Source organism: Calidris pugnax, unplaced genomic scaffold (assembly GCF_001431845.1).
Source record: "Calidris pugnax isolate Ruff unplaced genomic scaffold, ASM143184v1 scaffold24, whole genome shotgun sequence".
NCBI lineage: Eukaryota > Metazoa > Chordata > Aves > Charadriiformes > Scolopacidae > Calidris > Calidris pugnax.
In genome coordinates, this window is record NW_015090922.1 from 34,843,111 (window position 1) to 34,857,704 (window position 14,594).

Here is a 14,594-nt window from a genome sequence, read left to right on the forward strand (position 1 = left end):
CGGAGCGGCGGTGACAGCGCGGCGGCGGCGAGGCCGGGGGAACGGGGAGCGCCGCCGCCGAAGACGATGAGGAAATTTAACATCAGGAAGGTGCTGGACGGCCTGACGGCGGTCTCCGCCGTCGCCTCGGCGTCGTCCGCCGCCCAGCAGCAGCAGGCGGGGAACCGGGAGACCGAAATCCAGGAGACGCTCCAGTCCGAGCACTTCCAGCTCTGCAAGGTGAACGAATGCTGCAGCCCGGAGCCGGCTGGCGGCCGGGGAAGGGGGCGCAGCGTCGCGATGGGCTCTGCGGGCTTTGCTTCTCGGTGCCGAGCCCGCCCGCCGCTCCTGTTTACTTGTTTGGATTTATTATTTGGGAGGAGGAGGAGGGGGGGGGGTGGAGAGAAGAGGGGGAGAAGGGAAGGAAGAGGTGGGTGTAGCTGTGCGGATCTCGTTGGATTTCCGTAGCCGTCTTTCCTGGAGAGTTTCAGGGTCTGTCGTTTTCTAGGCTCTTTCATGCGTGTGATATTGACCATGTTCATGAAGGCTTCGTCGAGCGAGTGGGAAGGATGGGGGCAGGAGTGATACCTTGCTGTAGTGCAGATCTGATTATCGCGGCATTTGAGTAGAAGCCTCTGCTAATGGGCCCGAAGGACGGAGGATCTGTCGCTCTGCATTATTTGGAAATGCATTTATCCTGTGCCTCTGCGCCTGAGAGAGGCTGTAGACGTTTGTGGTGGTTTCACTGCAGCGTGTTGCCAAGTTGCTGATGCTGCTGTTGCAAATGTTCTCTAGAGACAGGAGAAAAGTTCCTATTTTTTTTATTTGCTTGTGCGTGATACGATAACTGCGGTTTGTGTCTGCACACTTCAGAAAATGATGCAGCGAATTAATCCACCAGCTGTACCAAGAGGAATAAAAAGTGATTTGAATATCAATAGCCGTTTTTATCTTTACAATGTACTCGTGGCCTAGCTTGATATGGATGAGCTTGTTTGTGGATTCTCCTCCTTGTTTTATCTAGTGTTGCAGGCGTTTCTGTCACTTTTGCAAGTTGTTCACAAAGGACCAGAGCTGTTACCAGTTAGATTTTATTCACTGTGAAATACTGAGAGTTGCAGGGTATGCCTGCAACTTCAGTGAAGTAAAAGGGGTATATCAGAAGTTTGCTATGTGTTTATGAGGTCCTAAAGTAACTCTACTTCAAACTGAAGGTTTTGAAATGGAAAGGCTAGCGTTTGTGTGGCCTATGTTGTATATGTTTATAACGGAAATAAGCGTAGGTGACGCTTTTATTATGCTCTCAAGTCTGATTAATTGCAGCCTGAGAAGTGTAATGGCGTTATTCTTGGTCAATTACCAAATTAGTGTTGGCTAACCAAAAAGCTAAATGTGCCAGTAGCTTCATATTAAGAAAAAAAATCCTGTGGTTGAGGGTGTTCTTATTTGTGGGTGGGTGTGTGGTTTTGTCTGTTTGGGGGGCTGTTTTTTTCTGTTTTGGGGAAGCAGAGGGTGAGAGATTAATTCTGTGAAGCTTAGGTTGCTTTTTTCTTAATGTGCTGAGAGAGGTTGCACTGTCCTGTGGGGCCTGTTTGATGGAAATTGAAGTGATTCTTAGAAAAGCAGGTCTAGTAATTTGTAGTAGCTCTAATGACAAGTCTGGCTTCGTTGCCAAACTTCCTAGGAACAGCTCAGACTTTAATAGTTTAGTGCTTTTGTTAGAGCTGAAAATAAGTTTACTTGGAAAATGAGGTAGGTGAAAAAATAAAGTGCTGAGTTGATACAGTCTTTTTACAGAATAAATGTAAGATTCACATTAAGTTTCAGTAAATATGACTGTCACTTGATGATCAGGGATGAATGAGTAATTATGACTAGAAAATCTTTTATAATTCGTTCATGTAAGACATCTGATTTTCTCAGTCTGTTGTTAAAATACTGTGTAGTTCCTTTCGTAATTGTTGTTAACACTGAATCCTGTTCCCTAACATACAATATTGATTCTGTTTATTTTTGGTCTGCTGCTTGACCCATCATTACTGCGACGCTCTGACTTGTTAGACTGTACGCCATGGTTTCCCCTATCAACCTTCAGCCTTGGCATTTGATCCTGTTCAGAAAATATTGGCCATCGGGACTCAGACTGGAGCACTAAGGCTGTATCCTTTTATATTCTGAAGTGGATTTATTGCACCTCATGCAAGTGACATTTTGATTCAGCTGCTGGAACCATTCAGAAGTCTGGTGGGAACCAGGTATGCAGGAGGGGAGGAAAAAAAAAAAAGCTGTTTTCTGTTGGTGGCTGGCCTGGCTATTCTGGCTGTTCTTCGTGTCAGTTCAGGTTGTGTTAATGATGTGAGCTAAGTCTGCTCAGTCCCCATTATCTTAAATTTATATATACCTTTTGTAGTGGGTTACTAGTGTGCTGACAGTTCACAGCAGCTGACTGCAAATCTGAAGAGCAACCTGGGCTGAGCTCTGTTTCCTTGTTCTGTTGTACCCTCTGGGACTGAAAAATTCTATGTTGCTTGGTGGGGTGTTTTGGGGTGGTGGGTTTTTGGGGTTTTTTTTGTCTTGTTCTTGAGATCAACTTTGTAATACTGTACTTATCTGCTATTATGTTGCCAAAAGATGGTTTCTAGTGGGGATGCTAAAAGGTACAGGAATTGTATCTCACTAATAGTTTCCAAGTGACTGAGATAAGCAGAATGAATTTGTGGAATAAAGCACCAGTAACCCTGCTTCTTTTTGTTCACTAAAAAGTGAACTACCCATATGTTCATAGCCATATGGTACCATAGCCATATGGTACTATCGAAGCCATGTAACAACATATGTGTTTAAACTTTTATTTTTAAAAGAAGATGCCCTGTAAATTCTTTAATCCACACTGCTATTGCCCCAACCTTACTTTTCAGCAGAAGAAAATGAATTGAGTTCTCTGTTGTCCTAAATTGACTGAACTCTGACCTTTTTGGGGAAGGCTTAGGCCATTTTCCTAGAAAAAATTGACTTAATCCTCTTTAAGCTGCAGGTAAATCTCATCTTTTCATTTGCTGCTTATATTAGTCTGCAAGTAGACCTTTTTTATTTCCTTCTGTAGCATCACTACTCTGTGTGTAAGGTTAATTGCCTTAAGAGGGTTGTCTTCTAAAAGTTGAATAATTAGTACTTTGGTATCAAATCTGAGGTTTTAAGAAAGAGGCTAAAGTGAAGTAGCTTGTATGGTATCTATAATGATATCTGTTATGAACTCCCAAGATCTTCTAACTCAGAGTATGAATAACAGTAATGACCATGTAATGCTCTTAATGCCGCATTTAAAACTACCCTTAACTCCATACATTTTGGTTTTAAAAAGGTGATAGTTGATTTAAATGAAGAATGAAGTGTGGATGTGTGGTGCTGCTAATTACACTCATATTGGTAGAATACATGAGAATAGAAAGTGACCTAAAAGTAAGGATATGGGCTGGAGGAAGAGATCAATATGCACCTGCTTACAGCTTACTCACCTGTAATTTTGAGCAACATGATGTTGCAGTTTGGGTAATGATGACTTGACAAAACCTGTTTACTGGCGCTCATCCATGACTAAACCTGTGAGTTCTGGAGTGTGAATTGCTTTCTAAAAACTCAAGTATTGTGAGGGAAGAAACTTGTTACTGTGAAAGGAACCAGTAACATTGTCAGAAAATGTATTTCCTAGCGGAAGAAATTTCATGCAGAGGCTGAAACGCTGGTGTTACCCTAACTTGATGAATATGCTTCTTAGTACCTTGATACAGATATTGATTCTTGGAAGAACTGATTAAAAGCCCTAAACCTCAGCTGGTAGGTTAGCCCTGCGTACCAACACCACCGAAATCATACCTCCTGTGATTACTTGCTCTTTGGGATGGAGGAGTGCAGGCAGGAAGGATAGACTCCGACACATTCCCAGCCTCTCACTTTCTGCCTAGTAAAACTGGTTTGAAAAGGACTCTTTGGGAAGGAGTGAAACTTACAAGAAGCGCTTATTTCAGTCTGTTGTGCAAAGATGACTTACAGGATGCTTTACCTGCTAAGGTTTTTATGAACTATAAAATATGTGCAAGGATTCATAAAAGTGGGAGCCACTTACTCTAGAGCTGCAGAAGCTTTTTTTTGTTGAAACTAAGCGTGGACTAGAAAGACAGAGTCAGTAAAGAAGCTATTGAGAGGTAAATCCTAAAAGTGGGAGAAAAGTCAGTCCTCATTTTCTTCTGCGCTCATGTAGTGAGATTATAGCAGTAAAGGAATGATAATGCTTCTTTCATTGCGTACCAGCAGACAGGAGCTGTGTATTAGCGTTTTCCGTGCATCTTGTCAAGCTTTCACATCCTTCCTGTTGCAAGTAATCTGAGGAGTTGTGAAGCATTTTTTTAAAAAAAAGGTCTTAAACACAAAATATTCTTAAATCAAGAAATGAGCTAACCTGGTTTAGATTTCATTAATATGTGAGGAAGTTAACAAAGAGTGAATTACAGCCGTGATTGACATATATCAGCTGACCCCTTTACTGAACCTGCAATTCAGGTATTTTAATTTCAAACCCAGTATTGATTAGAACCGATTAATGTGAGCAGGAATTTTTTTTTTAACCACACTTCCATCTGATTCTTCTTTATGAGGGCTCTGTAACCACTAGTAGAGGAACAGAGAATTCTAATACAGAAATGCCAAATGTTGTCTCAATACCGTGACATGTAAAAAAGGAACTAAAGCTTTTTCTGAAGAACCAAGAAAATCTGTGGATACAAATATACTCTGAGTTCACTTAGTATATTTATCAATTAGAGATAAGTAAAGACAAAATAACATCAACACTGTATTGAATTCTCAGAATTCGTAAAGTAATTGTGATAATGGAAATACCTAAACTATGGTGGCACGTTTCACTAATTGAAAGCAGAATTACTACTCTGTTAATAGTCTTTGTCCCCGATCCTAGGCTTGATGGGTTAAAATTGGAGGATAGCGTTGTAGAGTTGGTGACTTTTAGTGTGCCAGAGGCAGGACTTTGCCATTCTGTGCCCATAAGCACCAGTTGGTTCTAGATCTTGCAGTTTTAGGAGGGACAGAAGTCCCTAAAAATATTAGGAGGAGTCTGCTTTTAATGTAAAACTTCAACCTTATCAGTCACCAGAGTTGTAGTTTGGCATTATTTATTAGCTTAACTTGAGCAATGTGTCCCTTATTTTCCTTTTTAAAAAAGAAACAAACTTTGTATTTCCAGAGTAAATTAGAAATATTTGAAATATTAGAAATATGTGATTTCTAACTCTGATATCGCTAGGAAAATCTAAAATGCTTGAGGCAGGCTGATATTGCTCAGATAGTATCCTTAATTACAGAAGCATTTTGTGCCTTCCGTAGAAGGGAATGTTTTTAGCAGTTAATGGCAAAGTCTCTGTTCTTTTTTCAACAATGGACAAAACCTTGGTTCCTTTGCTGTGTATGAGGGGAAAGTTACAAAGTGTATAGTTTAGTAGAATACAAACCTTGGAGAGAGGTCAAGTGCTGGACCTCTCTTGACTATAGAACAGCCAGTTGATGTGATCCCTTCCTTGATCTGTGGAAAATAGCTAAGCTGTTTGATTCTGTTTTCTGTATTGCAGAGGTAATTGAGTAATGAGGTAGGCACAAGAGCAGAAGCACAGTGCTGAGTGGCATAGAATCTTAAATTGATTTATCTTGCCTCCACCCACAGTCATCTGCTCACGTGGCTCCAGTTGTTCCTCTGAGTTCATGGTGCTGATCAGAGGACTCCTGTTCCAGCTGCTGAGGTGTTTGAGTCTTGGCTGGTGGTCTGGCTCTTACAAGTAGCATTTCTGCCTCAGGCCCACCCGTCTGCACAGTGCTGGGTGCTTGTGGATGTCTTCCCCTCAAGGAGCAGTTGTGCTTCCTATTGATTTCTAACTGCAACGGTCAGTGTGAGCTGCTGGTGGCCTCACTTGTCACTGCGGACCAATATCTTTGACTTGCTCCATACTTAAAGGGGTTTAGCTGTTACCAGGGTGGCTTTAATGTTTTGATTTCCTATTCTAAATGTGTTAGACAGGTATCAAGTAGTTAAAAGTTCATCTGTGCTTTGCCTGTGCACAGCCAAACCATTACAGCAGGCCGCATAGTCCATAGTTTTCAGGAAGTTTTGTGCATAATTGTTTGTATTTTTTTTTTCCCCCCAGGAGATTTAAAAACCTTCTAATGAGCTGGAGTTGAGTATATGTTTTTGTGATTTAACTTGCCTGAATGTGTGGTTGGGTAGACTTCACCCTGGGACATCTTGGCAGCACTCAGTATCGTCCATGCCGTCTGTTGTTTTCACTTTTCTGCTTAAAAGTCCCTCAAGGTCAAATGTGATCTGAACAGGGTAGCACCTAATCTGTAAAGTGGCATGAGAAAGGTGACTGGACTTTGTCCAAGGATTTCTTTGTCTTTAAGATGATGATTCCTCAGAACTTTAAACCACTGATGGTACAGGGCTGTGGACTTAGTAGTCAGCGGAGTTTTTTTTATTTGTCTTTATAGGAGGTAGGATAAGCTTTGAATCTGAAGCAGAAAATTGGAAGGAAATCTGCTCCCTGCTGTTTTAACTGCTCCATCTTAAACAACTTTCTTCAGCTTTCTGTGCTTTAATTTCTCAATTGCAAAACTAGGACAGTATATAAAATGAGATGTATTTTGATTGTCTGCCAACATGATTGCGATATCTTTATTGGTGTGCTTCATGTCTTAAAAATACTCATTTGCGGCTTGGAGCTCAGTCTCTCTCTCGATAGAATTCTAAAAAGGAAGACCATTTCCACTAAAAAATCTTGAGAATAAGGGAGTTACCTGTAGAATAAGTGCTGTACCTTCCATACAGACAAAATTACACCTAGGTCTCTTAATTCCCATGCAGAATAAGTTAGTTAATTAAAATTTGGGTGTATTTTTTTTCTATTGCAAACCCAGCTCACAGGAAGGAGAAAAACTAGATTGTTTGTCATTCTGTCATTAAATATCTGAGGATCCAAGTAATTCTGAATGTCAGCATCTGTTCATTTCCCCCCATTCTTTTCAGGAGTAAAACATGACTTTTATGTAAGCAAATGACTGAATTTTTCATATATTTGAGGTGTATAAGACTTGCTTTCTCTGACTTCCATTCTCAGACCTTTGAGAAGAACTTGCAACTGTTATTCTTTGATCAAAATAGCTCAAAGCCTGGACATGTAGTTCTGTGCAGTCAGTTTCTGATTAAATGTTTATGTTGCTGCATTTGGATAGCTTTGCTGTAGGTGTATACCAAAGAATTCAAGCAATTCAGTGAGTTATCTGAAGCTGTAACAAAATTCCATTTTAAACTTGTCATGTTGTTATATCCATCGAAAATGCTTTTCCTTTAGATCATTTGGACTATGCAAGGCAGTCTGGGGGTTTTTTACCCCCTCTCACTGAAACATCAACTTGAGATGGTTTTGTGGTTTTGGTGGTTTGTTTGTTTTGGTTGTTTTTTTTTTTTGAAGTAGCTCTACACCTGCTCCTTCTCCCTTCTAGATGAAGGGTAGTAGGGCAATGACTGGACTTGCATTTACAGTATTCAGATTTTAGTTTTCAAAACCAAGCATATAACTCTGAAGTTGGTACAGCTGCAAATGGGGAACTGGACCAGATGAACTTGGGAGGTCTTTTCCAACCTAAATTATTCTGTCATTATGTCTGTTCTGTGAATATAGTGAAGTTGAACTAATCTACTGTTTTGCAGATTGTCTTTTTTTTTTTTTTTTTTTTGGCATTTGTACGCTGAAGAGAATAGTTTCAACCTTTGCCAATGTTCTTCTGGACAAATCTTCCTGTTTTGGGAAGAGTACATCAGTAAAACTAATAAATCTTGCAGTAGTTCCATGCCAGAGATACTCTGTGATTATCTATTATTATCGAATCATAAAAGAAAATGTCTGTTGGCTACCTTAATGCCCGATTCACATACAATAGTTTAAACAAGAAAAATACTTTGCTTAAAACATACATTAATCTTGTCACTTTTTTTTTAATGCTACTGCATTTATCTTATTTTCCAGCACTTGGTTCATGTGGGTGTCATTAACTCTCTTATGTCTGTCTTTCAATGAAAAATCTCCATCCTCTAAATGAAGAAAATCAACTGCTTTTGGATATTCTGAAATGAAATAAGGTCAAAATGCCATGATGAGACACATAACTCTTAAAAATGTATGGAGTTATAGCAAGTTAGTCCTACACAGAGAAATCTGACTCAATTCTTCATAATAAATAGGATGGAGTTCTTTTTAAATCAGTAGCAACATCTACTGGGAGACTTGGTGATACTTCCATCAAAGCAAGACTACTGAATGGATCTTTGATTTGCTGTATTATCACATACACTGTAGTTCTACTAAACAGCTTTAAATAGTAATTGCTTTTGTTCAAAAGTACCTGAAGTATAACTGTATTAAATCTCATACTGTAATTTACAAAAATGAACTTCAGAATGAAAACTCTTCTTACCTATAGTTATTTCAGCAGCAGAGTAGAAGCCTAATGGATATAGCCTTGCAGTTTCAAACTCACTGGCTCATAGTGAGCTTGGGGAGGAAATGTCTTCAGAAAGCATGCAAAGTTTGCAAGGCTGAAGGTGTTAGCACAGCCTGTTTCCTTGTACCTCCTGGCTATTTGTGAAACACTGAAGTGGTATGGATTGTGTGATCTGATGTTTTAAGGGTAAAATGTAGCAGGGAATTGGACAGCTGGGACCCAGCTTAGGCTTTCAGACTTCTGGTACAATGCTCAGTTCACTGGGCTCTTAATTTGACATTTTACTGGATTTGTTCTTCTCGGTCACTGTGGAAGGGCTTTTAGAACTGAGTAGCGTTATTGCTGCAGGAGAAGAAATGGGCAGTTTCAGTAAAGTTATGTCTGGAAAAGTAGAAGCAGCTCACAACTTGAGATGTGATAAAGAAAGCTTGAAAGCACAAATCAAGATTGCAAACCCTTCTTAACAAAGCTTCCTGTTTGGCAGACATTTTTGTAACTGAATTAACTGTCTTATAAATGTCCATATCTCTATTTTTCAAAGGTTTCACAATGCAAGGATAAGCATTCTTACACATTACCTTTAAGGTGACTAGAAGTACTGGTACCCTCAGTTATTGCTTTTATGTTTCCTATTGCTCTTGGAGAAGTGTTTTTGTTTCTCAGTTTAATGGAACAGTAAAAACCCACGTTATTATCAGAGTTCCCATAGCACATCTGTTTTTGTGGGGTTATCTGTGTAGAAGCTCAGTGAAAAACAGGATAAAATTTGTAAATTATTACATTCTATACGAAGTTAAACAAAACGGGAGGACGTGGATTTTGGGAACAGTTCACTTTGTCCTTCATCTTAGCTAACTGGTAATGGTTTCACATTTAGAAAAAAATAGGGTCCTTAGAAGTTTTGAGAGAGTTAATACTGTGGTAGTTCTTTATCTTTAATCTCTTGGGTTGTCTCTTTTCCTCTTGCTGCTCTTGATGTGATTGCCACAATGAGAACCATTTTGTCTTACAGTGAAGATCTCTCTTTGGTAAGAGATTCCAAAGCGGCTTTTATGCCTGAGATCTGTACAGTTTGTGTACTAGTTGTTCTAATTTAATCACTTCCTGCAAAGTCTATTTTGAATCCCTAAGCTTTGCTTAAAAAAAATGTATGTTCCTAGTTATTGATAGTGCTTGTATTGAGGCAGCTGTATAAACTGCTGAATTGATTCTGATACTGTATTGGTAAAAGTTTTTCACTGAAGTTTAGGAATAGATCTTCCCTAGTCATTTGCCCACAGTTCTACTCTGCATCAGTGGTTCTATACTACAGATTTTTTCATTTGCTTTAAGTGTCAAGAATAGTGGAAGTAGGTGAAACTTGAAATGTGTGTCTGCTAGTGTAGAAAACAAAATGCAAGATTCAGTGCTTTGAGGAATGCTAGGTTATGCTGATTGAGCTAATTAAAATATGTGAAACTGAAACTTTTTATAATGATAATTATGCTGATCTTGTAATACTTGAGTGCAGTCTGAAGTGTTGCAGTTTGCGAAAGCAACTACTTGATCCCTGTTCTATGGAGAGAAGTTTATAGCTTGATAGAAATAACTGAAGGCTACTTCATTTATTCATTTCATTGAATGTCATGGGATTTTGTTTCATGGGTGCCTTAAAATGGTAATAACCAAACTTGGCTTCTGTTTGGGCAACTTGAGGCTTAATTTTCTTCCAAAATTGAGATAATATAATTGCAGTGAGCACTGCTTCCGTGTCCAGAATAAGTCTTAGCCTGTCCCACTCAGACCAGACAGCATTCATATGAGCAGTGCTGGTGGAGAGAGGAGGTTAGGTTCTCCACCAAGAAGGCTGAGACCAAACTCACCATTTTGAGGTATCTCGCATGGATTCCCCAAGAACTGATCGTCGTCTCCTGCTACTTTATTCTTGTGAAAAGTCTTCACAGCAGCTGCTATAACTTTAGAAACCAAGGAACTAAAGAAAGGATGCAAGACTTTCGCATACTTTTGCTTAGTGAGCTACTATTTTATTTTGTGTGATTTATGCCATCTCAAGCAGGGGATGGCGTTGCATAGCATCTTGAAGCTGCTGCCAGGCTTGTGCTCCGTATGTGTTTGATTAACATTATTAGATCTTTGGTTCACATTAAGCTGAAATATTTAGCACTTCAAGAGCAGTGAACTAAAGAGGTAATCCAGCTGTTGTTCAGTGTTTTCGATAACCTTTTCTACCAAAGGTCCTGCCTCTCTCCTACCTAGTAACACCAACTTGTAGTTGGCAGCAGCAGATGGACAAAAGTAATTTCCATTTTTGTACTTGCTCATTAGGGAAAAATAATAGGATGCTAATTTTTTGTGATCACTTAATGTTAAATTGATAGGATTAGCATGCCTGTATTTTTTTAGCATATGCTCTATCCAGTCTTACTACCTTGTTAAACAGAGCAGATGTTCATCTTCACAGTTGAAAAACATTCTTGACTGAACTTTGTAGTGTTGATATTAGAAGCACAGTTACTAAGCGTTAGTGATGCTTATTAATATGCAGAATGGGATGCATAGCAATAACTTGCCTGGCATTTCCTTTTATACGTGTTCCAAACTTGTGCAGTGAGATTAGGTTCACAGTCACCAAAAAAAGCCCCCAATAAACTTCCATTTAAGTGACTAAATATAATGAGACTTCTTGCTGGTTTGGTGAATATCCCCTCATTCTTTAAAATAATTAGGAGGGAAACATAATACTTTAGTAACTCACTAGGATTTCTTTCTTACCTGCAAGAAAAAAAAAGGGATCGAGTAGCTTACCTCTCTAAAGTATATATCATTAGTAATTCCCTTATGTTTTAATAAGGGCTGCTGACCAAAGAAAGCAGTATTCAAGTAGCAGCCACTCACAAAGAATATTACCATTTTCTTAAACTTATTTTGTACTTGCTTCTCTATATTTCAGTTTAAAAAAAATAAACAAAAACATAGGTCCAATAACTTCTTTCAATTACCCACACTGCATGTGGCTGCCTAGGACTTGACTGTTGTACTCGTTTTCTTTTGGATGTTGCCCATGGAAGGGCTGTGAATATAGTCCCAATTATGTTAATAAGCAAAGGGATAGTAAAAAAAAGTAAAACAGAATGGGATTTATAAATGCTTTAGAGGATGCCGTGGGGAAGAGGCAGTAGGAACTTCTATAAAGCTGTTTCTTTTCTTGAGTACTAAAGCACAAAACCTACTTACTTTTGAACTATGGCAGTTCAAAAGAACTGTGGGTTTTTTCTTGGGTGGAGGTTTTTCTCCATATGAACACTCTGCCAATAACTTCCAGATCAAATAACTGCTGTTCTGGGTGGGAAAAAAAATGTGGGGAGGAGGTAGCATTTCCTGAATAAATTTTACTGACTTTTGATGATCTCTTCTTTTTGCTGGCAATTCCTAGGGGGGGGGAAGCAGTGCATTGGAAGATGCTAATGGTGAATTTTTGTTACAAAATATTTAGGAACTGCAGTTTTGCATTTTAGCACATAACCAGAATCAGTTCCAGTTCTGTGGTCATCTTGTGCATAACTAACAGCATATTCTGTCGTTTCCAGACCACGATTTTTGATTGCATTTGTGTGGCCTCTTTTACCTCCTGTAGTTTTCAATAAACTGGCTAAAACCTAAACGCATCTCTCAATGCAGGAAAGTCACCTATAATGCATTCAAGTGTAGTGTTAGTGCTAACAGCCATAAAGGCCCATTACAGAAATTTGCAAATACAGCTCTACAGAAATAAAAACGTAACTTCTACAGGTCTGCAAGTACATAGCTATGCACTGTGATGTCTGTAATTGGAGAGCTAAGCAAACAATATTTGAATGCGTCAGTATCTGCTTGGTCCCCTACTTTGCAGCAGAACTGACTTGTATTTGCAGCAGACTTTATTTAAGGCTAGTTCTATTTTAGGACTAGAGATCACAATTCCAAAGGGGCCAGAAACATAAGGGTGCATGGTTTAAACACGAGTGTATGGTAGTCACTAAAAAAAATAAATTGTTTAAATGGGTTTTCTCAATTATAAAATAGCTAAAAATGAGGCTATTACTACTCTTGCACCTGAGGGTAAGGTCATCCACCTTGGTTTAATGTACTAGAGGTCATCACTGCCACTAGTTCCTCTGACTGAAGCTGTAGAAATCCTTAGTATTCTGTTAAGGTTATGGACAGACTCTTCTCCCTCAAGTGCTCAAAAGTGACCTTAATTTATCTGTCTAGTGCACCCTGGCCTGGGCAGAAACTTGCAGGCTCTAGCTGTTACCGTAGTGAAACCCTTTTGAAGAAGGATAGTTTCTAAAACCAAGAGGAGGGAATTACTTGGGTGTTGCCTACCTGTGGGCTTTCATAACTCAAAGTTGGGTTGTCCTTTACAAAGATAGTTTTCCTTTATTTTTCAAGATTGATGGGGGGTGGAGGGTAAAATCAATTCCTAGTTTAGCTGCAGAAACTTGGGAGACACTACATCAATTCCAAGAGAACTACTTAAGTGTTTAATTTGTAAGTTTTGTGTGTAATTTCATAGTAATTGACCTGTCTGAGTTCACGGGAGATATAATGCTTATGGTTTTCAGTATATAACATAGTATAAATTAACTATATTGTATGTAATAAATACAATATAGTAAAGAAGGAGCCCAGCTTATGTTTTCTCCTTAAGTAATGTTAATTGCTGCTATAGGAGCTAGTGCTGGGCTGTATGGACCTCTGGCTTGAGTCAGTGTCAGGGCTCTTGTGCTTTTGGTTTGGCTGACTCCTGTTGGTGGAAAGAATTCCTTCACCATGAAGTTGTTCAACAGTATGGTTGCACAAACTTCTTAATTTCAACTCAGTAGTTCACATTTCTGAGCTTCTATGGTTTACTAACAAGGAAATAATTCTTGTTTCTTGAGCAACACTTACCAGATGCCTAAACAGTTGATGAAACCGTTTCTATGGTATGGTAAAACGTAAACCACCAATAGTGTTGGTGTGGTATAGTGGCAAGTTTTAATGTCAAGGAAGCTGGCATGAGAACTTGAGTGTGGTAAGGACACTGTGATCTGATAATGTTCTCTGCCTTAACTTTGTTTTTCATCTGCAGCTGAGGTTACTGTTGTAATTAGATTGCTGGGCAAGTTCAGTGACAATGGCCCTGAGTAAGTTTTAAAGGGGAAAAAGTATTTTGTGCCATTCTTCAAATGCCAGTGTGCTATTGCAGTTCTATCTAGTTCGACAGAGAAGATGCTACTAATAATGCTTGCTGTTCTGATCTACAGAGTAATGGGTCAGCATTTTTAGGAGTGCAATCTCACTTGCTGTTGGGAAAGGTCATTCAAAGAGACTGTTTCTACAATATATTCCTGAAATTGTATTTAATATCAAACTTAAAATTAGCAGATTTCTGTTACACAGCAGGTAAAATAGTTAGAGGCATAGTTGAAAACTGTCCACATAGGTTTTTTTCTACAAAGAAACCTCTGAAAAAAGTAGCGAATCTTCTTATTACAAAAAACCCCACCTCTATTCTGAAACTTCTCATTGTCTGTTATAGTACATTAAAAGCATAAATTGCAAATTAAACGAATTAATTTGTGAGGAGTTCATTTCTAATAAAATTAAACTGTTGGGGTTACTTTTTCTTACTGTTGTCTTAGTGTATTATAATAGAGAATCTTTAAAGATGATCAGTATAAATGCATTCTGTATGAATGATATTGAATAATTATAAATATATTATTTTCAGCTCCTTATAAGCACTTTAAAAAATATTAGTAGTCTCAAGTATCTTAGTAGCTCAGTGCTGATCACAGCTATTATTTGGTATGATACTTCTCTGGTAATCTTTTTATATAAAAAAAAAAAATGCCATTCAGCATATTATTTTTGTTGGTGTTCGATTGGAATGCATGTGTCAGTCCATCATGGTGGTTTTAAATAAAAGACTTCATCCTGGGTTTGTACAACAGGGCCACTAATTTAATGTTCCTTGTTGTGTTTGAGGAGATTTTACAAAACAGATTGTTATTTTTCAATTATTGGAA

At 38.7% G+C, this 14,594-nt stretch overlaps 1 protein-coding gene across 10 annotated transcripts in view; it reads left to right on the plus strand.

The window, feature by feature from the left end:
• Positions 1 to 18: 18 nt before the first annotated feature.
• STXBP5 (syntaxin binding protein 5 (tomosyn)) overlaps positions 19 to 14,594 on the plus strand; it is a 107,336-nt gene continuing 92,760 nt past the window's right edge. For all 10 annotated transcript variants that reach the window (XR_001413025.1, XM_014950893.1, XM_014950895.1 and 7 more), the window contains exons 1-2: positions 19 to 219; positions 2,041 to 2,138. Coding sequence is in view for 9 of the 10 variants with exons in the window: in XM_014950893.1 (XP_014806379.1) it covers positions 67 to 219; positions 2,041 to 2,138 (251 nt within the window). In the remaining variant the exon portion in view is untranslated. The remainder of the gene's footprint in view (positions 220 to 2,040; positions 2,139 to 14,594) is intronic.